At 44.5% G+C, this 25,173-nt stretch overlaps 1 protein-coding gene across 2 annotated transcripts in view; it reads right to left on the reverse strand.

Moving 5' to 3' along the window:
• Positions 1 to 18,515: 18,515 nt before the first annotated feature.
• Positions 18,516 to 25,173, reverse strand: part of ABHD5 (abhydrolase domain containing 5, lysophosphatidic acid acyltransferase) — a 32,942-nt gene continuing 26,284 nt past the window's right edge. The window contains exons 5-7 of one of the 2 annotated variants that reach the window (XM_054059931.1): positions 24,836 to 24,947; positions 24,100 to 24,286; positions 18,516 to 21,786 (exon numbers count right to left, since the gene is read on the reverse strand). In XM_054059931.1, the coding sequence (XP_053915906.1) occupies positions 21,697 to 21,786; positions 24,100 to 24,286; positions 24,836 to 24,947 (389 nt within the window). In that variant the 3' untranslated portion in view covers positions 18,516 to 21,696. The remainder of the gene's footprint in view (positions 21,787 to 24,099; positions 24,287 to 24,835; positions 24,948 to 25,173) is intronic. The other variant, XM_054059932.1, reaches the window with a different exon arrangement.

The following is a 25,173-nucleotide window of genomic DNA, read 5'->3' on the forward strand; positions in this document are numbered from 1 at the left end:
CTGCATGCTACAAAAAAAAAAGAGGTGCAGAGATGCAAAGGCAACACAGAGACGCGCTGCTCCATCAGCAGTGACAGAGACATCCAAAATGAGATATCCAGGTGTTCTCATTTCCCCCTCCCCTCCCTGTCAACAGTCATGGAAACACCTTTCCTAGCCTTGCAATCCACACGTGTTAGCCTACATCCTCCATTGAAGCTGCTGTCTGTCCTCGGTTTCCCTTTCAGGAGTCCATGGCATCTGTTTCTCCCATGGAGATAAATCCAACTTTCAGAATATGAAGGACTTTAGGTCCATTTAAATACTTATTTGCTAGCACAAAAGCAAGTGACCCTGTAATTTAATATTCTTCTGGAAGTAATTGGATAGAAGTCCTTTGTTTCTTTTCCTCCTGTCAGCTTGCATTTGTTTAATTTGGCTGTCATGACACGAAGTGACAGATCCCATGCTCCAGTTTTACAGATAGTAAAACTCTGGGATTCTTCTTTCTGCATTGTTAGAAATTTATGTATTCTCCCCATTCACTCATACATCACAGTTGTGTCAGATTACCAACCCCCTTAAGAATAAATGCATTTTAATACAGCTGACCCAGAAACCTCCCAGAGGGGAGATAAAGCGTAGCTCCAAGAATCAGCTGAATTTGCTGTAGCTTAGAGAGGAACCAGAGAAGGGTCCAAAGCGGGCAATGGCTCAGTGCCACAGCTATTTCCTACTAACAAGTCTCCTGCCATGTCCGCATTTCCTGATGCTCACAGCACTCGTGTCCCAGGGCTATGTTGCTCCTCTGGGTGGAAAGGAAAAGCTCAGGCAGAGTTTTCTGAAATGCTTTCCCAGAGATACAGATCCAGGGCAGGATCAGGCTTCATCCTTGTGCAGAGCAGGCAACAGGGCTGTCCCAGAGACCAGGGATCCTGGTGTGAGGCACAGCAGACATGGAGGACAGCAAAATTCAAGGACAGGTATTATTCAAACTCAACGTCTGCAAGGGTAAGAAGGCAGGGAAAAAAGCTGTCTTCAGGGGTTGGGGAGGTGCATTGCCTCCTACTATGTTGCCTGGCTGGCAACATTCCTGGCATTTCACTTTAAAGAATATTTTTCAGAACAAAGGAGAAGCAGCAGGAAATTGCGGATTTGACTTTTCATGGAAATGTGAAGATGCTGTCTTTCTCCTGCTAGAAGTCTTTAGATATTTTCCTCAAATTTCACACCCTGTCCATTTTAGCAGGTTGGTTCAGACTGATTTCTATGAAACGCATTAGAAGGTTGAAGGAATTGCTCAGTTATGAGTACCACAGGCCAGTAATGCTTTCCTTGCTTTCAGGTTTCTCAGTCATGTGTTTGGGTCCCTGTGGGTGTCTTCAGCTCAGAGGAAATGTCTTCAGAGTATGGCTGTGGCAAATGGTTTGGGGAAAATTTGTGTCATGTTGGGTGACTCCAGCTACTCATCACGTTATTCTAACAGCTTCCCCAAGCACTACAAGCCTTAGGTGCTTAATCTGTGTGCTGTAATGTAACAGTGACCAAATAAAGTCCTTTTCAGGCAAAAATTCACTTAATTTATGAGCTGCATGTTGAATGTTATCCTCAAGTAGTTTATAATGGCCATGTCATTATTAGTCCTAAGAGGCTGGTCCTATAGTAGCCTGGTAATGATCTTGCCTTATGGGAACAGCAGATGCAGTGGGTGCTGCTGCTCAGGAGCCGGCCCCCCGTGTTCAGGTTGCCACCATGGCCAGCTGGGCTGTATGAGTCCGTGTCCACAGAAGAGATGGACTTCCCACACAGCACTGCTGACGGCACCAGGAAAGTCCCTCACCCTCACCACCCTTTGCACTCACCCTCAAAGGGACCAAACCTCCTCCCATTTCCCATGCGCACACGTAGGTAATTTTCCCTCTCTCACCTCCCAGCCTGGTCCCTGCTGTCATAAGCTGAATCAGGTCTCTGTTCTCACTGCTGAACAAGAAGTTATGGGCACAGCAGGCAGTTTCACATGAGCTGGTGAAGATGTGCTTCCCACAAATGTGTGGGGACTAGTGGTTCTGCAGGTACTGGGATGCAGCACACCTTGTGTAACCTATTAACCCAGTAAGGGCTGAGCCTTTCCTCAGTTGTATTATTGATGATTAGTGGCGTAGGGATGAATGAGAAAGCAGCTAAGTTCATTTGCTTGATCTTCCAGGGTAGCAAAGACTGAATAGGTTCTTCTAATCCTTGTTTCTCTTCCCTGAGGGCGTATGAAAGCCAAGAGGAGAAAATAGCTGAGGTCTCAGATCTCAGATTGATTTTGCAGCATGGGCAAAAAAAAAGAAAGCAAATTCCTCCTCTTGTTTGGATCTGAAGAACATTTGCTCTGGAAGCTCTGGCAAGAAAGCGAACAAGGTGTAATATGGTGTTGTTTGTACAATCAGTTTTCTGGGAAAAACTTCACTTTAAATAGTTATGGAGATCTGGATAATGTTGATCGTGCATGTAGATATAAGGACTCTGCAGTAGCCAGGGTAATATTTCTATAGATGCTCGATTATGGAATAAAACAGGCATCAGAAAGATGCATTTCTGAAAGCCACTCTCCTTCTCCCTGATACAAGTGGGCTCACACACATGCATATAATATACATATATATACGCTAGAGTTTGTTTAGATCTAAGGCCCATTAAACAACCTGGCTTCAAGACTCATGATGAGATTAATCGGGCATGGTAATTATACGTGCTTGAAGATTACTTAGCAATTATACTTGAAGCTACCAAGAATTTCTATGATGAACTACCCTAGGATTTTAATTCTGAAAGAGATAAGGACAAGGTTAACAGCGGTCTAGTTTGAAGATAGTCAAGCACCAGATAATTATCCTGTGCTGTTGTGTATTTACAGCATGTACTGCTGCCATGAATCTTCAGACCTGTTGCAAAGTAATTATTTTTGTTTTCCATAATATGAAATTAATTCTGCACCATGACTTGGGATTCCCTGCTCAAATCCATGGATATTTTTTTGTTTGTGGTCCAGAGGAGGGATGTGGCAATCTCTCATGTCACTGCAGATGGCTCATCCCACTCCCCTTTCCTTATGCACGAAGATGTGGATTAAGATGCCACACATCAAGCACTTATTTTGGGTATTTTCATGGAAGAGAACTCAAAAAAAATTGAAATTTCAGAAACCGAAATATTAAAGTTTTCAAAAAATGTGATGTTAGGGACTGCTGCTTGCCTGTGTCGGCTGAATTGAGGAGAAGGCAGAGGGCTGGCGTACAGGAGCACACTTTTTTCACCTACAGATATCTACTCTGTGTATTAAAATCAAAAGGGTCATAACCTTGTTTTGCTGGCCTCAGCCCCCTGGGGCTTATGAGGCTGTGGTTCTGGTGGAAGTTGGATGGAGCGGGTTCTCAGACTGACGGGGGACCAGGGGATGGTTTCAGCAAGCAGGCTTGGCACACAAGGTATGCAGCGCCTGCATGGGTGTCCCCGGGCACAGCGTCAGTCTGCTGGTGCTCAGGCAAGACCAGCAACCTCCTCATGGCAGGCAACAGGCAGAGCCCAGCTCATCTTCAGCAACATTGGTGGGTCTTCAGAGCGGTTTTGTCTCTAGTTCCCAGGTAGTGGTAGCAGGGGAGTGGTGGGGTTGCATGAAATCTCTGCAGCACTTAAGTTCCCAAGTAAATATCTAATTAGAGAAATGTTTGACTTCAATAATAGATGAGCAGAATATCAGGAGACATGAGTACTGGCAAAGTACATCTACAGCAAAGTGTTTACAATGGGGGCATTTTTTGGCCTGCCCTCCTATTTAAGATATTCACGTAAGTGGAAAAACCATGCATGCAGCTGCTAAGGGTAGGGCATGACTTTCCTTGCTCTTGCTCTAACAATTTGGAGGCACCCACCAACAAACCCACCCTCATCAATTCTGCATCTTCCTGAAAATGTACTTTTAAGCACCTTAATTGCATTGCAGAGATAACCCTGCAGGCAAAGTGACAGGAAGAGAAACCATATGGAGCAGTTTGGCGGTCGGGCTCTTTGTTTTAAATCAATCAAACATCTGCGGCTAATGCAGCTTTGGGCTGCTCCTCAGGAAACATTAGCCCTATTAGTCTGGGCTGGCAGGAACACAAAATAATATATTTATGGACAAAGCACATGTGCATTACTGCTGGAGAGCAAGCGGAGGAGGAGGAGGAGAAGGTCTGTGGTCAGCACTTTGCCTTCTTGGGAGGTCAGCTACAACGTGCAAAGAGCAGGGGCATGTGGTCCTGTCTCCTTGCCCCAGCCCTGTGCTGCCCACCCCTTGTCCAGTTGCAGTCTCAACACCCATTGCCCCAACCCAAAGGGCTTGGTGGATTGACACTGTGCCCAAGGACACCCACACAGGCACAGCATATCCTGAGTGCCAACCCTGGCTGCTGAAACCATCCCCAAAAAGTAGCCGGGTGGCTTCTTTCCTTAGATTAAATGAGATGAGATAGTGTGGTGGGATGTGTTGCAGTCTACAGAGGCAACAATGGGAGAGGAGCACTGAGCGGTAGGGCAGACCATGGGGCTATGTCTGGCTCCCCACAACACCACATCCCTGTAGAGCTGATGTACGCCTTGTATGTACAAGCACAGCACAGGGATCACTCTTATTGTTTACGGGTGGAGATATGTTAGAGCAGCAGAGCCTTACTGGGCTGAAACCAGTTTCAAACCAACAGCTATGAAAGCTAGCGGTGAGCTGGTTCCCAATATAATGTTCCCTTTTAAATCTAGACAGCTTCCAGGAGTTTTATTCCCTGTTCCTTCCATGTGGTGTCTTTCTGCGGGCTCACGTAACAGCAGCAATCCCAAGGAGGAGGTGGGAGTGGAAAGGGTAACAAGGTTTTTCGTTTGTGCTTTTGTGCAAATATGTGTGTATTTGGACATGCAGTTGTAGTTACATTTCTGTTTTTTTCATGAGCATGCTCATTTGTAAGCTCTGGGTTTCTTGCAGGGTCACAGAGAAGTTAAACTGGTTTGGCAAAGCAGAGTTCCCGAAGCAGGTAACTCAGCATGTCCTGCAGACTTCCCTACTGCCTCTGCAACTTATGTCCCCTCACATATCCTACGTCATATTCCTGCCCACACCCTCTCCCTGTGCCTCTCATGAACACAAGTCCCATGCAGGCATGTGGACGCTCCCTCCCCAATCCATCCTCTTGTTCCTTTCACAGTCCTTGTGCTTTTCAGAAATGCATGTCAACTCCCAATATTTTCAGGGGCACTAAGTCCAGTCCTGCCCCAGCAAATAGCTCCGTTTCAGAGCAGACATGAACTTCCACCTTCCTCTTCTCTAGAAATGGATGAATTGTGTCAACTTATGACCCTGTTCTCCCAAGAGGGAGCTCTACCTTTTATGAAATGATTCAGTCTCTGGGAAAGCCATTGCTGTCTTTTCCCTTCCCAAAGACTTGCAAATCTTCAGGTGCACAACTGCACAAGAGACTCACCATCCTTTGAGAGTTCATAAATGCAGCCTCTGCAAAATACTTTGTCTCTAAGGCAAGGCTGGAGAAACATCTAGGCTTTTCCTCTGGCGCATTCATGAAAAAGCAGAAGTCTGAAGACTGCTGCTAAATTTGTCAAAGGACGTATTTTCCAAAGTACTCCTAACTCAGACAAATTATCCAATTTATTTGCAAATTATTTGAAAATCCATCCTCTACTCAAAAGAGTAAGTGCTGTAATTGTGCCAGAAATCCGCTGCATCTGCACCAGTCACTTGCCACCTTCTCGACGCACTAAGAAACGTTGTAATTCTCAGCAGCATCCTCATCATGCCAAACACATTGGTTTGGTTTGAATTTTCCCAGCACCACAAACAAAAGGTTTTCTTGACTCATCCAGAGCCAATGGGCTTCAGGAATAAACTGAGGGATAGCTCAGCTGGACAAGGGAACTGCTGCCAATGAAGCTTCCCAGTGTGATCAAGGGCCCCCTGGGAGGATGGGAAGAGAAAATAAGAGGTATTTCTGGAAGGGAAAAATGGTAGAAGGGAATTTATTTGAAAATAGTATGTACCTCCACCCATAGGACACATAACATGATGGGAAACACAGGAGGTAGCTAAGGTCTTGCAGCGGACCTCCCCCAAGCATCAGCTGCCCCATGATCCCCTCGGTGTCTCAGCAGAGCTGGCACCAGTGTTTTGTGTGTCACAGAGCAGGATGGGGTTGAAGGCAGCACGTGGGGTTTGAATTGTCTGGATTTCCACAGCTTCCCACCAAGGATATTACTATTGGGAGGCCCATGTGGTCAAAGGCCATGATGAGATACACTGTATATGTGATCATCACCTATAACAGGGGGAAGGTTTTTCTATCTTCACCCATGCTTTGTGGAAAGTCTTTTTCCAAGGAAAGAGTGTGGAAGCTTCTCATCAGCAATGACAGCTGCTAAAAGCAAGAGTGACAGTCCTTCCTTGCGCGACTGAAGGTCTCTCGTGACCCCAGAGAGCTGATACTGCAAAAAAGATTTCAGAGAATAGTCAGTGTAATTCCAAGTTTGGTTTGTCCTGTCGCCAACTGCTTGAAAGACTTCAGTGCTGGACCAGTGTTTGAAGTGAAGGACATGGAAAGATAATGATACAAGGAGAAATTAAGTCCTTTGGCATGAGCGTTTGTTGCTGTGGGGAGAGGGAACTGGTGGCAACCCTTGTAAGAAGTGTGCCTCACAATTAAGAGAAGTGATAATGTGGTGACCACATGTGCATTCGAATATGGTCTGATAAAAGCCTGATCCGTGTTTAGAAACAGATACAGGGGTGGGATGTGATGTCAGGGAGTTGCCCCACTGCCTTCACACCTCCTTTGAATAAGATCTGTAGTGGCGCCCTTCTCCCAGGGAAAAAGCACGTGCAGGGCTGATACCAAGTGAGCTTTATCCCATGGCCTCCAGGCTGGATCACATTTGCCTCTTGCCCTTTAGTTAGTTCTTCACTGATGAGGCTGTGGGTGGGCTGTGGCAGCCCTTTGCAAACAGACATCAGGGAGGACATTTTTATGAGCTCACTTGGTGGATCACCAGATAAGGTGGGCTGATAGTGGCTCTTTGCACCTTCACCCTGACGAGCAATGCCTCTGTGAGCTTTGCAAGACGCATTGCCCAGCACCATCGTGGGCCTAATCTTCTCCTTGGGTACCGAATCAAACAGTGTTTGTTTTCTTTTGCTTTAAGCAGGCTCCGTAATTATTAACCTTTCAGAAGGGCTTAGGGTTTACTGCATGGGTTACCACCGAGAGCCAAGCTCTGAGCTCTGAGAAGGTACTCTGCACAAGTTGAGGGGCTTGTTTGCTCATTGGCATTCCTGCAAGACAAGTGAAGACATTGAACAATGGGAACCCAGTAAGTCTTCCTTCTTTCCCTCCCTGTCACCCGCTTTGACCATTAATTTGATCCATGCTACCTTTTTTTGCCACTTATGAGTAATGAGCTATTTCATCTTCACTCCAGATCTATGCAGAAATGATAGGTACACATCAAGCCACGTAAAAGACGTAGAGATTTAACCCCTTTGCCCAACAATGTGCTGCTAATATTATGTGCCTCAGGAATAGTGCTGTGGTAGCAGAGGGGAGAAGTTTTCTTTTTAAACTTACCTTTGATTAGAGACATACATTTTTGGAGTGACGGCCTGCCAGAAATACAGTGTTACACAAGCTCTCATCATCTGAACCAGCATCCTGGAGTAGCTCATTTTTCTCTCTCAAGGTCATTTTGTTATTATGCAATTGCACAAGCATGGCAGGGAGTAAAGGAGTAAACAGACAACGAAGGTTTAGATGCACCCCCAGGAACGCAGGGCCTTTAGCACTGTTCATTTAACTGTATAAGTTTGAAATATTCCCCACGCTTTCTCTCATTTTGGCCATTTCTTATGCAGCCTCTTTGCAGACTAGGGTACAGAAGCACCATCCAGCCCTGCACGCCTTGGGATCCTGCTCTCCCTGTGCCAGGATGCAGCTGTGTGAGGAGGGTGCTGTGCAAATACCTGAGCCTCCTTCCCACCCATCCACAGCATGGAGCACCTGCTTCGGTCTCACCCTGAGCAGTAACAACCAGAATACTCCATGCCAGGTCAGCTCGGTGGTCTCTGCAGCTCAGTTCCCTTTCTCCAGCAATGCCCGGTAGAGTATAGCGAAGGTTTGCAGCCACTGGGACCAGTATAGGTTACAGGCAGCAGCACCCAGGCACCCCTCGCTCATGCCCTCTGCCTCACTCCGAGTGCCAGCAGGAAAATATATGTGTGCGTTAATAGTGATGCCGAAACGGTGATGGTTTTCCAGAGCCCTCTGAAGCTGACTCATAGGACAGAGCTCAGCCAGAGATGACAGGGGGATAGAAATCAGGGCCCTGATGAGCTTCTCTGTCAATTATCTATTTATTTTGTGCACCATCTTCTCCTTCTGCCTGTTGGCAATGAGGAGAATTCATAAATGACAGTAATGAATGCAAAATGACAGCTAATCTTAATTGACCAAAGCTTCCCTCAAAAGCCTGGGTCATGCTGGATGTAATATGCTCTGAACGTAAAAATATAAGCCAGGAAATTACACTGGCATTTTTATGTGCTTTTAGTTGGGTGGGTTTTATGCTGCCAAGCAATAAAATCAAGGTGGGATCTGGCTGGGAGAAGGACTTTTTTCCCCCCAAACAGGAACTGTGCAGGTCAGTGACCTCGTGTTGCTCTGCCAGCCCACTATCTCTGCTTCCCAAACCTGCAAATCTGGGCTCTGCAGTGGCACCACTTGGTACAGGGGGTATTTTCTTTCTAATCTAACCTCATCTTTCTGGGCATCTGCCACCTGCCTGGTGCAGCCACTGTGCTGAGATGCAGCCGAGATGTGCCCTGTATTTTGCCAATGACATTTTACCCTGGTGGGTTACTTATTTTCTGTCCACCTACAATGCACCATGGACTGTTATTTTTCCAAGAAAACATTTTTTTCTCCCAGGAAATGGGTGTTGATAGTAAGGTGTCCCCTCAAGTCCCACCAACTCCAGCACATTTCTCTCTGAAAAACATCAGGGAATGCCTGGTGGGCTCACTGGGGCTGGGGGGGAGGAGGAGAAGAAGAAAACACACAACCCCATCTATTCTCTTCAGGACAGGCAGGCAGTGCTTAGTGCACCCCCGGCAGGCATACTTTCCCATCAGAGAGTATCCGAAAACTGCAGTATTTTCCACATCATCCCACAGAAGCTGCGCACTAGGGAGCCAAAATTGTGGTGGCTGCTGCTGGTCCCACCTTGGGCTTGCAGCACCATCTCGCTCTCCGTATTTCTTGGCTGAGCAGGCAGAACCTGGCATGCTGGGACTGGGACATAAGAAGGACGAGGGTCAAAGGAAAGGAGAAGGTGAAGAAGGAAACCTGAAGACAATAGTGTTTTTGCAGTCCTGCCAGGATGCTCCTGCTTGGGGTTTCTTCCTCTCTCCCCAGCTTGGGTGGGTCCCCTCCGCACCACCTCTGCTGCCTGCCATGCCAGCTGGGCTGGGGTTGTACTGCAGCACTTTGCTGAGAGCATCCCAGAGACTTCTAAACTCGTTCTGGCAGAATGACTTGCAGCTTTTCCTAAAGCTGGCAGGCAGCCTCAGTGCTTTACCATGTGAGGAGGTTTAACCCCTTCCCTCCTTTCCTCCTTCTCTCCCATTCCGCCAGTCCAGTGCATCATTCTGCCGGTTTGATTGAGAACCGTCTGAGAGGAAGGACAGAGGAGGAAATAATTTATTTTGAATAGTATTTAGCCCTCATGGCTCTGCAGCTCAGGGTGATAGGATGGCAGCCTTGCACTGACAGGCTATGGCTTCATCCATCATGAGATAAAATCATTTGCATGTGATTTTTGAAAGGGGCAATTACTGAGGATTTAGGGGTCAGCTGGTTGGTTGGGGGAACACAAAATGTTTAGAAGTGGGAAGAAAAGGTTTATTCCTCAGGCGCTGCAGGAAGAGCTGGCAGACACTCAAAGGGCTCCCATCCCTGAAGGAATATTTGAAAGTTTTCTTATATTCTAGCTCTGCGTAAGAGCAACCCACAGCAACTGCACAGTAGGATCTCCTTCTCTTCCTCACTTTGCTTTGGGCTTTTGGTAGGGTCTTCTTCAAGAGTGCACAATTTCTTGGTTAGTTTTCTAAAATGTTACTTTTTTTTCACAGGAGGCTTTGCAGGTAAAAAAATCTTTGGTGTTCAATAGCTGCAAACCCAGCTATCTGCTCAGCCCCTAGCTTTGAACCCGGTTAAAAAGTCTCCCAAGAGACCTTAGAGCAGCCTTCCCGTACCTAGAGGTGGCCTACAGGAAAGCTGGGGATGGAGGGAGTGCAGGGACAGGATGAGGGGTAGCAGGTTTAAGCTGAAAGAGTGGAGATTTACATTAGGTATTAGGAAGAAATTGTTTACTATGAGGGTGGTGAGGCACTGGAACAAGTTGCCCAGAGAAGGCACGGCTGCCCCACCACTGGCGGTGTTTGAGACCAGGCTGGACGAGGCTTTGAGTGACCTGATGTAGTGGGAGTTGTCCCTGCCCATGGCAGAGGGGATGGAACTGAACAGTCTTTAAGATCCCTTCCAACAGAAACCATTTCATGATTCTATTCTATGATTCTAGGAATGTGGGACCCTGGGGTGCTGCCTCCATCCCTCTCTGCAACATGGCTCCTCTGTGCCCTGCACGTGTTTGGGGCACCCCTGTCCCCCTGCCACTGCTCAAACCAGAATAACCATCCCTGTCAGAGGCTGGCTGGGGTGGCCAGAAGTTGTGTAGTGGGGGAGGTGATGGCTGAGTAGGAGGAAGACTTAGAGGCTGCTACAGTGAAGGAGTCCAACCCAGCAAGCAGGAATTTAAACTTTTCCCTTCTTCTTTCGCAGACATGATTCCCACTCTTGCGAAGTTGAGACTTCAGATTATTGGGAGATAAATTTAGAATAGATCTGAAAAGTAATTTAGAGACCTAAAAATAGCCTGTGAGCAGGCCTATCCTGTGACTGTAAAACCAGAATGGAGGAGAAAGGAGAAAAAATGACTGGGGGTGGTGGTGGAGGGACATAGGAATAAACAGTTATTAGCTGGGTTAGCTGTGACAAAGAGAAAAGTTGAGCTCATGTCTGCTTGATTGCAGGGATCAGGAGCTGGACAGCTTGTCTTAGCTTGTCCTTACACACATTGATAAAATACAGCCAGCTATTTTGATACTAAAATTGAGAGATGCTGTTTCACGTTGCAGTGGGTAGCCCCACACGAGCGCCCGCTGCTTTGCCCTCAGGACCTTGCCCTGGCAGGGGGCATCAGGGGTGCCCACAGTCCAGTGGGAGTAATCCCTGACCTTCTTTATTTCTTTCCTTGATAAAGTCATGGGAAACACCATTTGCCCTGGGCGCTGAACCAGACGCAGAGCTGGCAGAGTCAAATAGCAAAGGGGAATAAAAAACACCTGGTGATTCGGCATAGCAGGGTTGGACCTGGGGTCCAATGATAGCTCCCAGCACGGTGAGCCAGGTCTGGGGTGCCACCAGAAAATCCAGCCAGAAGCAAAAGGAGATGGGGGTGCAGGAAAGTAGCAACGCATGAGCAAGGTATCCACACTGGGGAGAAGCTTCCTGTAGGGCAACGGTCCATGTTGGAGGTAGGGCCAGAGGCAGGCAGGGAAGTGTAGGCAGGGCCAGGTTTCCCAGCTGGAGCTGAAAGAGATTTTCTTGTCCCCTGTGAGAAAATGACCCACGGTACTCCATCACCATCACAGCACCACCCTCCCCGGGGGAAGCACAGCAGCCGTGGGGGAGGAGGGGAGAATGAGGAGAGGGTGTCGGGAGCTGGCAGATGTTTCCTGTGCACTGAATACGAGCTGCGGAGAAGAGATAAATGTCGGCTCTGCAAGCTAAGCCTTGCCTCATATCGCGCCTTGCTTTTATAATCTCTTCTTTTTAATATCCTGTTGAGACAAACAGCCCACGTGTGTATGCTAGGGGGACCTGCAGAGCAGCTGAGCATCTTAGAGCATCTCAGCCTGAAAAATGCTCTAAGAAGTTCAGTATTGCAGCAAGTGCTGGGCTGTCAGATTGTTCCTATGGCGACCTCCATCCCCAAAGACAGACATGACATGGCCATGAGGTCTGGATTGGGCACTTTGGTTCAGCGATGACAGAGTAGGGGGAGCAGGAGCTGCAGTGGACAGAGAGATGATGTTACGGGTGCTGAGATGGTCAGTCCAAAGACTGATAGGGTGCCAAGGACATCTCCCTCATGATCTTTTCTAATGCCACCCTGGGCACTATAATGCTTTATTTTATCTGGAGCTGGCATATACAAATACTGTCTTTGGGTAGGTGAAACAGGGCTTTATATGTGACAACATTGCTGGCTACCACGAGTCCATGTCCTTAAAATGTTCCTGGCTGCAGTAACCATCACTTCTCCTTCTATATCTCCCATTGCAGCCTTCTGGCCTGATATATTTTTCCTCCCTCACCTCAGTAAAAATCTCTTTCCAGAAGGTGTCATTAGATGTCCATGGGAATGAGGAGTCAGAGAGCAGGAGCCTCTCCTTTACTTACACCCATGTCCCCTGATCGAGGTCCCCATGATGACTGGGACACAATGGGATTTCAATTTTCCCCTTGAACAGTGAGTCATGTTCTGTTACTGTAACAAGTGCTTTTGGGGCAGATGCGTCATCCCTCATGTGATCTGCCACCATGCTCCCACTGCTGATTGGAAAGAGAGACGTAGGGGAGGGTGTGGGCATGGGCAAGGATGACATCTCTTCTCACATCATCAGCACCCAGCCAAGGAAGGCAGGTGCCCAGTGACTACGTCCAGCAGCACAATGTCCACATGCACTTGGCTGTGTTGCCTCAGGTCCTTGGGCATCCTATCCAGCCCCATGCTCCAGTCATAGATGGGCCAGATACTGCTCCTGACCATGGACTGATCACCATCCTGGGTGGGGGAGCCAAGCTGAGGGAAGCAGTCTCACCTTGGCCCAGTTCCCGTGGTCACCAGTCCCACCAGTAAGGTCTGGTGAACAGTCCCTTCCCCTCAGCAGCAGCTGATGCCATCCCAGTTGTCCTAGCGAGGGTCTGGGCTGGCTGGGAACAGCCACTAGGCACACTTGCTGCTCCCCTGTCCCCACTTATCAACACCACGTCCTACTTTGTTGCCTCTCTCAGAAAAAAAAGCCACCCTTATGATTAAACATGTAGCTCAGACTACTCGTTTCTGCCACTTTGAGGACAATCTATTTTTGCAGAGGGAATTAGGCCTTTTGGCTCCTTTGCCTCTCTGGTCAAGGGATCTCATCTATTGGCTTCCTGCAGCCCATCTCCACCAGAAGTGGTCCTTATTTCGGGGACAGCGGGATCCGGCCCCACCAGAGCTGCATAAACCTCAGGCCATCCTAACTGCATCGCTCTGTCCTAACAGTGACATGCAGTGGCGGCTGGCTGAAACGAAGGCTGGAGATACCCTTCTGCTATGTCAGAGCTTACTTACAGCACCTAACAGCTTTCTGTGGGTATATCTTTATTTTTTATTTACTAACGAGTCAATATTATCTTGGTAATGAATTTTCTTCTTGTTTTTTTTTACAGCACTGTTTTTTTCAAGCTCCCTTTTTCTTGCACCCACCCACGCTCACATCCAATCCTACTACAAAATTTTCTGGGAAGACCCAGCTAAGCAGCAATAGAGCTGCCACCGCTTGTCCTAAGGGTACGGCCAGCAATGGGTTGCTGCACCTTCCAGAGCGAGCAGGGTATACCGAGAGGCGATGCTGGCAGAGGCTGGGGGGATCTGGGCTACATGCCTCACACCCTGTGCCCCACTGTCTCCCTGTCTTTGGGGGTCTCAACACCTGCCAGTGACAGGTGTTGAGAGCTTCTGCCCTGCCCTGAAGCCAAGGGTGGTAGCAGCCCTGCCTCTCAGCAGGGTGCAGTGCCCATCCAGCCTGGCAGAGCACACCCGTAACTATACCCCAGCACATACTTCTGCACTTCTTACCTGCTGCTGCTTGCAGATCAAGTAGCTAATGTCTATGCAGGACCATTTAAACCCACAATCAAATTACAGGAACAAAATTAGAAGCCAGACTGGAGCCACTTTAAAAGTTGCCCCTTATTAAATAATTACACTGCAGTTATTTTTCCTCTTATCACCATTTATTCTCATTCTGGAGCTGGTCTGTAATAACACAGAAGGTTCATTTGTGTTCCCTCTCCTCTTTCCAATGTCTAGTCTTTCTATGTGGGCTTCACTCCTGCCTTGCGAAGAGGCATTAGGATAAACAAAACAGTGACAGTGCTACAGAGGTCTATGTTAATGGGATCACATCACACTCACCCCTTCCATGACCCTCTCTTTCCCGTATGAAAGGGGTGAATCAAATAGGTGAATTTCCTATTTCACCCCTGCCTATACTAATAGTTATCAATCTGTCAGGTGTGGAAGGAGAAATTGTAGGGCAGCTCTTTCCATCAAGGCAGTGCCATGCAGAAGCAGGAGCCCAGAGGAGGTGCTGCGGTGGTTTGGGAGCACTGTCTCCCATCTAGTGGGATCTCCACAGAACTGGTTGAGGAAAGGAGGTGAGAGCCTCCCGTTCCCCTCTCTGCTCCATGTGGCCCCCTGCACAGCTGATGCTGCAGGCGAGGGGCTGTCGGTGTGGTGGGGACACACAGCCCCAGCTGGCAGCTAGCTTGCACTGAAGGAGCCTGGGGAAATGCTTTTGTAATAATTTGCCTATTAATTAAAGATGTGAGTTGATGAGAGTTTGGATTCATTCACCTGGCTGGATATTCATGCTTCTGGAAGTTGCCAGGAAAGAAAATAAATGCAGCTCTTCACTAGCCCTTCAGCATTTTAGTATAAACTGCTTTTAAATCCCTTTTAAAAACATATCTATAGGCAAACACTGCTGTGTGGTTAATAACTGTTGTCCTCTGTACTACTACTGAAATCTGCCAGTATGAAAAAAAAACAAACCAAAACAGTTTATGCCACATTTTGGTGACAACTGCCTCTGTAGCACACCTGAATTCTTGTTTTCTATGAACAAGATGTGACCTCAAATCATGGTAGGTACCAGCTTGGGCATTTCCTGGCAGGAACCATGGCAGGTGCCACACAGCCTAGAAGCTGCTACAGGATGATGCAGGGTCCCAGCATGCCCTGATCCTGCCTGTGCAGAGCAACGAGTTACCCACAGGAGTGGAGGCTGCAGCACGGGAGGTCTCCAGGAAGGAAAGGGTGAGGATTTGTGACCAGGTACAGGTGTTCCCCAAATAGGGGACCTGCTGCTCGCCAGGCATGTTGCAGGGCATGGAACGGGGCTGAAAGCTGGGCAGGAGTCAGTGCAGGGGGATGTAACAGGGTTTTCTCCTCAGCTTTCTCTGCACCCACTCCTACCCTGCAAAGTTCCTGTGTAGAAACAGCCACATATTCCTGAACACTTCAGCAGCAAGCAGGCTAAATCTACCAGTGGATCTCTTGGACAGACGTGCCCAAGAGGCTCAAAAGTTTAATCCTGCAGCCCAGGACAGCTGGATGTGAGGAATTAAATTGTGGGTCAGGGTCGTGCAGCAAGCAGAACTGGCAGAGGAACAGCTCTTAGCCCCTGCAAGCCTGGAAACAACTCTCCATCCCACCACTCTCAGGAGTCACCCTGTGCTGCTCCCTCTCCCCCGTGCATGACCCCACCACTGCAGTCTTCCTTTCACCTTCACACCCACGCTAAGAAGAGTGTTCGAAGAATGGTTATTTCCCTTAACCCTATATTTATCAAAGCATCTGCTGAGGGCACTCAAGAAGCAAAACTAGTCACTAGCTCGTGGTCAAACACAAGGACTCAGCATCCGGCAGGACAAGCTGAGGGAGATAGATCCCATTCCAAGGAGAACACGAACCTTGGGTAAATGTGAGCAATAATCCCCTTTTCAGAGGGGTGCTCCATCTGGAGGATTTGCATCCACTGAGCTGTTTAAGCCTCTGGTTTAGATATGAGCTCTGAGTGGATGCAAATGGTTTTAAATAAAGTCAAAGCAGGAAGGCTGCTGGGTATCAGGCAAGCGTTGAAATATCACGAAGCTGCAAAGGAAGTGATAGCCTCACCTTGCTCCACATAGAGCTCCATTTATGCATGAAGTAAGTGAATTCAAGAGTGCAGAAACCGACCTGTAAATATATGGAGATTCTGCTTTTGCAGGAGTTCATTTTTAAAGCACACCTACTTCTTAGTGTACGTTTGTGGTCGCACTCTGCCACCTCACAGCCCTCACCCAGCTTTCCCAGACTGTCTGAGCTTCCTATCTTTCCTCTGTAAGTGAAGCATTAAATACAAGTAAACACCTAACTTTTGGTGTTGTCTTTGCATCTTGCTAATTACTATTGTAAATTATGTGCATATTCCCAAATGTCTAAATTTCAGCACAGTACTATGTTCTCGCTACTTGTGATTCTTATTTTTAAAATATATGTGACAAATTTTCAGTGTTTTATATTCCTGCTTTCTGCTGACCACATTCAAATCTTAAGGTAGGATATTCCCACAATCAAAATGTAATGAGGCAAACTGGAATACAGTCAAAGCCTTCCGCTCCTCTTGTAAAAGATGGATTCATGATTAGTGACAAGTCTTATTCTATGTCTTGATTTTTTGTTTTACCTCAGGCAGTCTCTCACCTCATGCTTTGTCATCAGCTCATTTTTTGACTTGTGAGAATCTCATTTCTCATGATCTCCCGAGCGCTGCAGGAGGCTGTCATTCTTTAAATGCTTCCCATTCAAGTACCAGTCTGAGGCAACCGTGCCCATCTTGTGGAATAACCCTTGCATCCAGAGGACAAGCTTTAGCCAAAGCAGGGATATCAAAACTACACAGTGCCTGGTGTACCTCCAAGCTTGCCAGACAGTATTCCCTCTAGCTGATGCAGCAGGCATCTTCCTTACCCTGGTAAGCTGCATTATTGTGGGACAGCCTTAGCTGGTCCAAGAAAAACTCAAGAGAAAGGAGTGCGGAGATGGGAACGCTATCCTGCTGTCCTATTCCAGCACCCAGACAGAAAGCTGTAGTTAAAACAAAGCTTCAGTGTTTTAGGGAGCCAATGAGGAATTAATTATAGGAGAAGATACTTCAGTTTAGCACAGCACAGATGCTGGCAGCCTGGGGCTTTGTCATCTTGCTGTCGCTCCTTCTGCACCACACTACCTTCTGCTGCAGCCCAGGACTTCACACCCACTCCAGGCACATCAGCCAGGTTCTCCTCTCTCCTCGTTTGCCAGCCTTGGCTCTCTCTAAGCCCCAGGCACCCTGAACGTTTCCCTCACCACTAGCCTCACCCTCACCCAGAGCTGAACTAGCTCTTGAAGCAAACATTCACACTCCCTCGCTTTTCAGCTGAATATTGCTGTTTTCAGCTGCCTCATTCCTTTCTAGCTCTTACTGTTCCTTGTGGTGTATGCTGTCATTCCAGTTACAAGCCTCTGCTCTGCACACTGGTCCATCCATCAACTGCCCGAAAACCTGAAGTTTCTCCACCCATTTTCACCTAGTGCCACTAACGCCAGAAAGCAGCTGCTCCAAACGCCTGTGTCCTGTTCTGATCTTACCAGACCCACTAAAACATGTCTCTCCCTATTTACCTTCAGTGACTCATCCTTTGACAAGTTTCACTTGTGTCTCCTACAAAATAAAACCCCAAACAGAGGCTTCTGGCAACTTTGGTGCGCTGCCATGCTTACCATCGCAGGGTGGGCTGATGGTGAAGTGGCCAATGTAAAAGCCAACAAACTCATGGAATTATAGAATGGTTTCGGTTGGAAGGGACCTTAAAGATTATCCAGTTCCAATATCTCTGCCATGGGCAGGGACACTTTCCACTGGATCAGGTTGCTCAAAGCCTCATCCAACCTGGCCTTAAACATCTTTAGGTATGGGGCAGCCACGATTTCTCTGGCCAACCTGTTCCAGTGCCTCGCCACCCTCACAGTAAAAAAATTCTTCCTGATATCTAAACTAAATCTCTCTCTTTTCAGCTTAAAACTGTTACTCCTTTTCCTACCACTACACTCCCCATCTTTCCTGTAGGCCCCCTTTAAGTAGGACAAGGTCGCTATAAGGTGCCCCCCGGACCCCTACCTTCTCCAGGCTGAACAAACCCAGCTCTCTCAGCCTGTCCTCATATGGGAGGAGCTCCAGCCCTCTGATCATCTTCTTGGCCCTCCTCTGGACCTGCTCTAACAGATCCGTGTCCTTCCTGTGCTTAGGACTCCAGAACTGAACACAGATATGTGGAAAAGCCCCAAGAAATTACTCATTTAAACAGCAGTTGACTATTAGCCTTAGGCTTTTGGAGGATCACAGCTCAAGGAATGCTAGCAAAACAGGCATTCTTGAATGTATCTGCCCATACATTGATTCCAGGTATTTTTATTGTATTTAATTTTGTCTTATGCCCAGTGAAGAAGCAGAACCTGGAAGGACTGGGAACTCGAGGACAAACTGTAACAGACCACAAAGAGCATTTCAGAGATTGTCACGTCAATTTGGTACAAGCAATTGTAGCTACCTTAAAAAGACAAGGTTTTAAAAGTAATGCCAGCATTAATTTAAGACGAGTGAAATCAGATGACCGCATTTCCCCTCTTTGGACCTATTTTTCCAAGCTTGATGCCTACGAATTCGCATTCTCAATTTCCATTTCACAATCAGATACAAACAGAACTTGCTAGTGATGGTTGTGAATCTTTTATTATAGAATCTTATCAATAAATTACTTCTCTGAAAATCAGTTTTTCAGAACTAAAATCTAATCTGCCAGGGTTCAATAAGTAACAAGACAAACTCAGCCATGCAAACAAAATATTACTAAGTTACTTTAATAAAATTTTATCACAACAACCACAGGAAGAAGAGCGTGTCCTGGAGACTTAGACAGTTAATCTTGGATTTTTATTAATATTTTGGATTCCTTTTGTTATGCCCTAGCCTCTGCTACACAGCTGTCTTCATTTTGATGCTACAGCAGGATAGATCTTTGGGTGCCTTTATGCCTGTGATTCTTGTCTTGGTTCACAGTGTTGTAATAAAAATAGCACCAACAGTGTTCAGTGCTCGCCACAGTAAATTTAAACAACTGGTCATCACACTGAAACAGATCTTCTAGAGAAATTGAGCTTATTCCTAGACAGTAATTGCTCACAAAAGGTCTAGCTCCCAAGTCGTTTCGGTACGTGCCATTCATTTTCTGTTCAGTACCTCTTAACGCTGTTTATTAAAGTAACTTTATTGGGTTATGTTGCACACAACAGGATATTCAGAATTCCATCGTGACCTTCACAGCAGTATCTAATACTGCCTGCAAGATAACCAACAAACATTTTCTTTCTATATACAATCAGCATTCTGAGCCTGCAGCTACTTATTGACAAATGCTTACCAGTTTCAATTAAATACAAGAAAACCTAAGGACATTGAGACATTTGAAAATAAGCATTACCGTATTTTTAATATGTCTTGCATGGTTAGTTTAACTTATTAATTACTCTTGATTTCCAGAGCTTAATCACACGCAATTCTTACAAAAGTAATATCATGTCTTAACATAAATCAAACATAATATTTCAGATTTTTTTTTTTTGTGCAAAACTTAGGCAATAAGTCTTATTAGTACAGCAAGCTGAAAAAGCAAGGGATATTAAAAACAGTATTCACATTCAGTGTGCAATTTTTATCCCTACTTCCATCTTTTGATGTGGAATTTAGAATTCCCATCAGTAAGTGCTATCTAAAAATACCAATAGTTTGTTTCACCTTTTCTTATTTGGAGGACACTCAGAATATACCTTTGCATTAGGTTTTTGCACACAATTAAACCAGCTGTTTAAGTCGATAATTGGAATTTGACTCAGAAAAGGGTGAAAAAATACCTACTGAAGGCATCAGCCTAAAGGGTGGCATGACTGATAACCTATAGCTTATACTCAAAAATAAAAGTGATATTCTGATTTTCCATTTTGAATTCAAGCTTTTAGCAAACAACCAAAATTTTGTTTAAAATTTCTGGCATCTTCAATAGTTAATTTTAATTAAAATCTTTAGCTTGTTAGATTTTAAGCACTACCAGCCAGGCAGTCACAAAGACTGATGCTTACATAGCAACATATAGATAAACACCTCTTTCAGAAAGAAAGATACTCTGGCTGGGAACACAGAGTATTTCCTGAAGATTTTGGGTATCTTGTCCTTCCACATCATAAACATGTGCAACAATTTCTTAGTTTGTGTAAAAATGCAGAGAATTCCACTCAAGCTTTAAGAGGGTGCTCTCATTAATTCAAATTCTCTATGTATAAAAGTATCAAGAATTCTTTAGTAGTCAATTTAATACTCAAAAGTACATCAACAGTTTTATGTAAACTTGTTAAAAAACAAACCACCACATAATTTGGCTTTAAAGTGACAAAGTATTTTTCTTAATATAATCTACTAATGTCAAACTATGATTTCAAAAAGATGCAGAGACTGGATTATCTCTGATATTGAAACACTCAATTAAAATATATAATTATATAAAGAATCTCCAAAACATGTCATTAAAATCTGTTACAGTGATCTTGTTCATTCCAGTAACAACCCTTCCTATAAGGAGGCTGCATGTGAACTAAAATACACTAACTTGCTGTAGTTCCCAATTAGAGAACTTCAATATTCTTCCTTTGCTTCTTCTCTGCCCCAAATTTACTAAAAAGTGGATTAGGTTTTTCTATCTAAAAAGAGAATTATGCTCACTATCCAGATGGCCATTCCCTAGCCCTAATAAAATCTTGTCAACTTAGCTATGATTGTTAGGTTTAGGCTAGTAACAAATCCTGCAGTTAAGTGTTAAAAATAGATGGAGTAACTAACAAGCCATCTTCTGTACTTTAAATCACTGAAATCAACATATCAAAATATTTCTGGAAGCATGAGTGCTGGTGACATCATTGACTCTCACTGAGCCTTCCGTAAAAGTTGCACAGAAGGAAAAAATGGAAATAAAATCCAACAGAAGAAAGATTTCCTACTATTGAGCCCCAATTCCTTACAATTACCACATATACCTCAGTGACTGACACCACTCATCATCTTGGCCTTGTCCCTCTCAAAATCAGCTTTATAAGCTGTTATCATTCCAATTAAAAAAAAAATCCTCTTAAAATATTCTATATGGAGTTCTGTATTCTGAAAATAAAATACATAATCAATTTCATATTCTTGCTATGAAACGTCAACTAAAAAATACAAATGTTTATAAAGAAACCAAATTGCATTTTAGACATTCTATCGGTATCGATACAGCTCTTTGTGCCAATGGAGAATTCAGCATTTTTAGAGAGTTCAATATGTGCAAACTTCAATTATACTTTGAAGAAAATTCCAGTTTTAAAAAGTTATATGTAATTTCACATATGACAGGCCAATGATCTAAAGACCAATTCCAAACAAAGCTGTACAAAGTTGGCTTCAGATCTCCCTATCCCTCCCCCAAGAAGGCACTCAGTGGTTTAAGTGTGCAAATGGCTTCTTAGAAGAAACAGTGTGCAAATAGAGCCTGTTGTGTTAGCTCCGCATTATTTTGTGATTTCCTAGAGTGTATTGCTATTAAATGCTATCTGTGGTACGACTTTGTAAGGGACAGAAGAGACTCAGTCCACAGAATCACAGATATCTTTCACTTTCTGGTTGAAGTCTTCAGGTTGATCAGCGTACACATAATGACCCGCACCAAGGATAGCCTAGAGAATAAAGGAGAAGAAACAGGTCAAAATTACAACTACGTAATAACAAATAAATAAATATTGGAATGTGTGAAGAACCTGACTTTTATGCGTTGCTTACTTGATAAGTTATTACTCGAAAAGAAAGGTATCACTGGAACTTCTCTCTTGCACCCATCCTGTGTTAAACAGGCAGCACGGCTGCAGCCAGGAGGTGGTATCGTACAGCCTAAAAAGGGCTGTCAACGCTAAAGAAAAATGATAGCCTGCTTCACCCATTGAAGGAACTTTGCTACACAGGAAGAGAGGGTGAAACTACTGCTTATGCAACCGCACACCTTGTCAAACAAAAAGCACTGTTCAAGCAGACACAAGTCACTGCAAAACAAACCTAGGCGAACATGCTTTACATATCAAACTTCTGATTCATCTTCACCCCCTTCATTCTCCACCCAAACAGTTCTGCCAGGTCACTTTTTTGTTCTGTGTTTTAGAGGAAGCATCAAATACTTTGCATTCTCTTATTATAAAAACGACATGGAAGAGACTAAAAAAGGTGCTAGGATAAATGATTAAGAACTTAAAAGCTTAAATTGCTGGGGATCTCCTAGATGTGTGGAAGTAGATTTTCAGCCCTCAGAATTAACGACTACTATGTTAAGCAGGGACAAGTAAAATCATAATGATGCAGTACGTGGGGGAAACCTCATGTTTGTGACCTAGATTACTTCACAACAACTATGTAACAAAATGAACAGCTTAAGTGACCACAAACAGGGTGGTTACCCTATTTCTATAATTTATCATTCTCTGCCAAAATTGATACAAAGCAAGCCAACGCCATAGTGTACAGCAAAGGTATTTGACCTATTTTCTTTGCATTTTATAATCAGTTCAAGATTAATTTGCATTTAAATCTATTTCCCCTTCCCTCCCTCTTAAATCTCTAACCAAAGCCTATAAAGCAGTTATTGTGTTAAAAACCCCCACAAACTCAAAGTAAAAATTAATTAGAAATAAACACACACAATAAAATCCCAGAATCTTTGTGCATTTTACCAAGGATGTCACTGCCAGCCCATGTCTCAGCCTTACGCGGCTGCATAAGAATCCCTTCCTTTCTTCGGTCTCTTAAATGTCCCTATGATTTCTACCAATTTAGTTTTTAGAATCTATATCGAGCTTGACAGAATTTTAACCTGGAATACAATAAAGTTTTCCACAGTCCCTTCTAAAAGCCATTGACCGCACTGGAAAAATCTGCCTGAATGCTATATGCTCATGCTAGCAATCTATTGTACACTTCTTAAGAGTGACTTTTTATTACAGCTTTCTCTCTGGTGATGTGCCTAAGTGACACTTTCAGTCTGGATGTCAACATTTATGACACATATTTGTGCTCTCTAACACACATAAACAGTTTAATAACAATGTCTTTTCTCCAAGTTCCAGCTCTGATGTCAGCTAGATGAAGTTCACAGAACTTTATTTGAATGACTTGTTATAGTATACTATCAACACCACATATTGTACACTTCTGTCCAGATAGATCTAGACACCAGTAAGATGACAGCTGTTGTATTCTAACATTTTATCACCTCACAGCATTGTAACATATATACATAGTCAATTATCACAGCTCACAGATCTGACAATGCGTGAAGAATACTTTCAAATTTTGGTTTTTTTTAAAAGAAATCAACAAAAAAAAATGCAGTGTGCCCATTTGCATCGAACTGCAAGTACACACATTTTAAATGACAATGCCAAACCTCTCAACAGGAATGAGTCAGCTAGGAACACAACACTAAGTATTTTTTTAATGACTTAAAGATGCTTAGAAGAACCTAAGCATCAGGTACCAACCACTCTCTTATCAGAGAAATAAAAGCATTTTAAAGACAGATCAGAACAGTTTGTGAGAGCTTCCTCACTACATCATACGTGTATGTAGACATTAGGACTGCGTGTATGCAGATATTAGGATTGCTGTGGTTTAAAGCACAGACAAAACCCCAGACACATACCAGTGACCACAAAACCTACTTGTATTAGCACACTGTAGAGTAAAATATTTTGTAAAGCTGAAGAATGACCTTGCTCAAAGATCTAATTCAGCTCCTTGTGCTACAGTAAGTCTCCTTCTCATGCCAGGAACTCAATAGTCTTTTGTTTCCTTTCCTCTCACTTGCTTTTTCTGTGTTACAGAAAATGGAAGTTATTACCCCGGGCTTTAAGTCAAAGGGCCAGCATTTTCACAGCTCATATAAAAACCAGATACAATCTAAACAAATCCACACAAACAACCAACTGCTTTAAAAGTCAACTTACTATCGTCTTCACATATGAATTTGGTCTCAGAGACTGGATAGTGCTGCCAGAATTGCCATCTATACATGAACGTGCTCCATACACCACAGTGATAGGAATGTTTGGATTCATCTGTGGAATCCGTTGCAGCATCGGCCTTTTCGCCCATCCATAAGGAATAGTCATGTTCTTGAATGCTGTTTCACCACTTAAGTAATTAAAAAGAGTAAAAACAATTACATTTCCATTGGACCTGTCGTTTCCCTAAATTGGAGTATTTGTGCCTTTTGGTAACACAAACCATGGCAGTACATGAGGCTGGGATTTTTTGCTATTAAGAAACACAAGTTTTCAAGGTTTGCATGTAATTTTCAACAGAAAGAGCCTATGTTTTCACAGTACTGAGTGATAACACTGAAAAGAATGAAATATCCTACTTTTAAAGTTTTTTAAGACATTCTTTAAAAATTAAACCATTGTAACAATCTTTTAAGATGAAAATTAGTGCTTGAATTATCTCACAATTAACACGTAAGTAGTTTAGAAGAAATACAGAATTAGGACAGCTTTTACATTTTTCAGTTTCTGGAATTCAGAAAAAGTGCAATGCTATTTTTTTCTTCAATTAATACAATAAACATTACAATTAAAAAAAACCAACCCAAGCATGCACACTGGTGCCATGGCCATCAGAGGGAGTAGCAGGCACTCAGTAAATGAAAGACTTCAAAATCCACACTGGAGCACTCATACTTACCTGGGTGACTGTACATTGCAGTGATAGATATATTCGGCCACAGTGTTATCATCAAACATTGATGAATATTTTCGCTTGAAATCTGGTCTTAAACGCTGAACAAGGCTTAATCCTGTTAAAGCAGAAAATGCTATTAAATGAAGAATTAGCAGAGACTTTTATCAGATTGCCTAGGTAGTTTCCTTAGAACCCCCCCAAACACAAGTTACTTTGAAACTTGTGGCTAAGTTTGATGACTTCTAAACCAACATTTTGCACCACCAGTTCTGTCTCTTAGGAATGAAACATAAATACTCTAACGGATTTTACGCTGCACCAGAAGAGGGGCAATTCAATCC

This window comes from Cuculus canorus, chromosome 2, assembly GCF_017976375.1.
Source record: "Cuculus canorus isolate bCucCan1 chromosome 2, bCucCan1.pri, whole genome shotgun sequence".
NCBI lineage: Eukaryota > Metazoa > Chordata > Aves > Cuculiformes > Cuculidae > Cuculus > Cuculus canorus.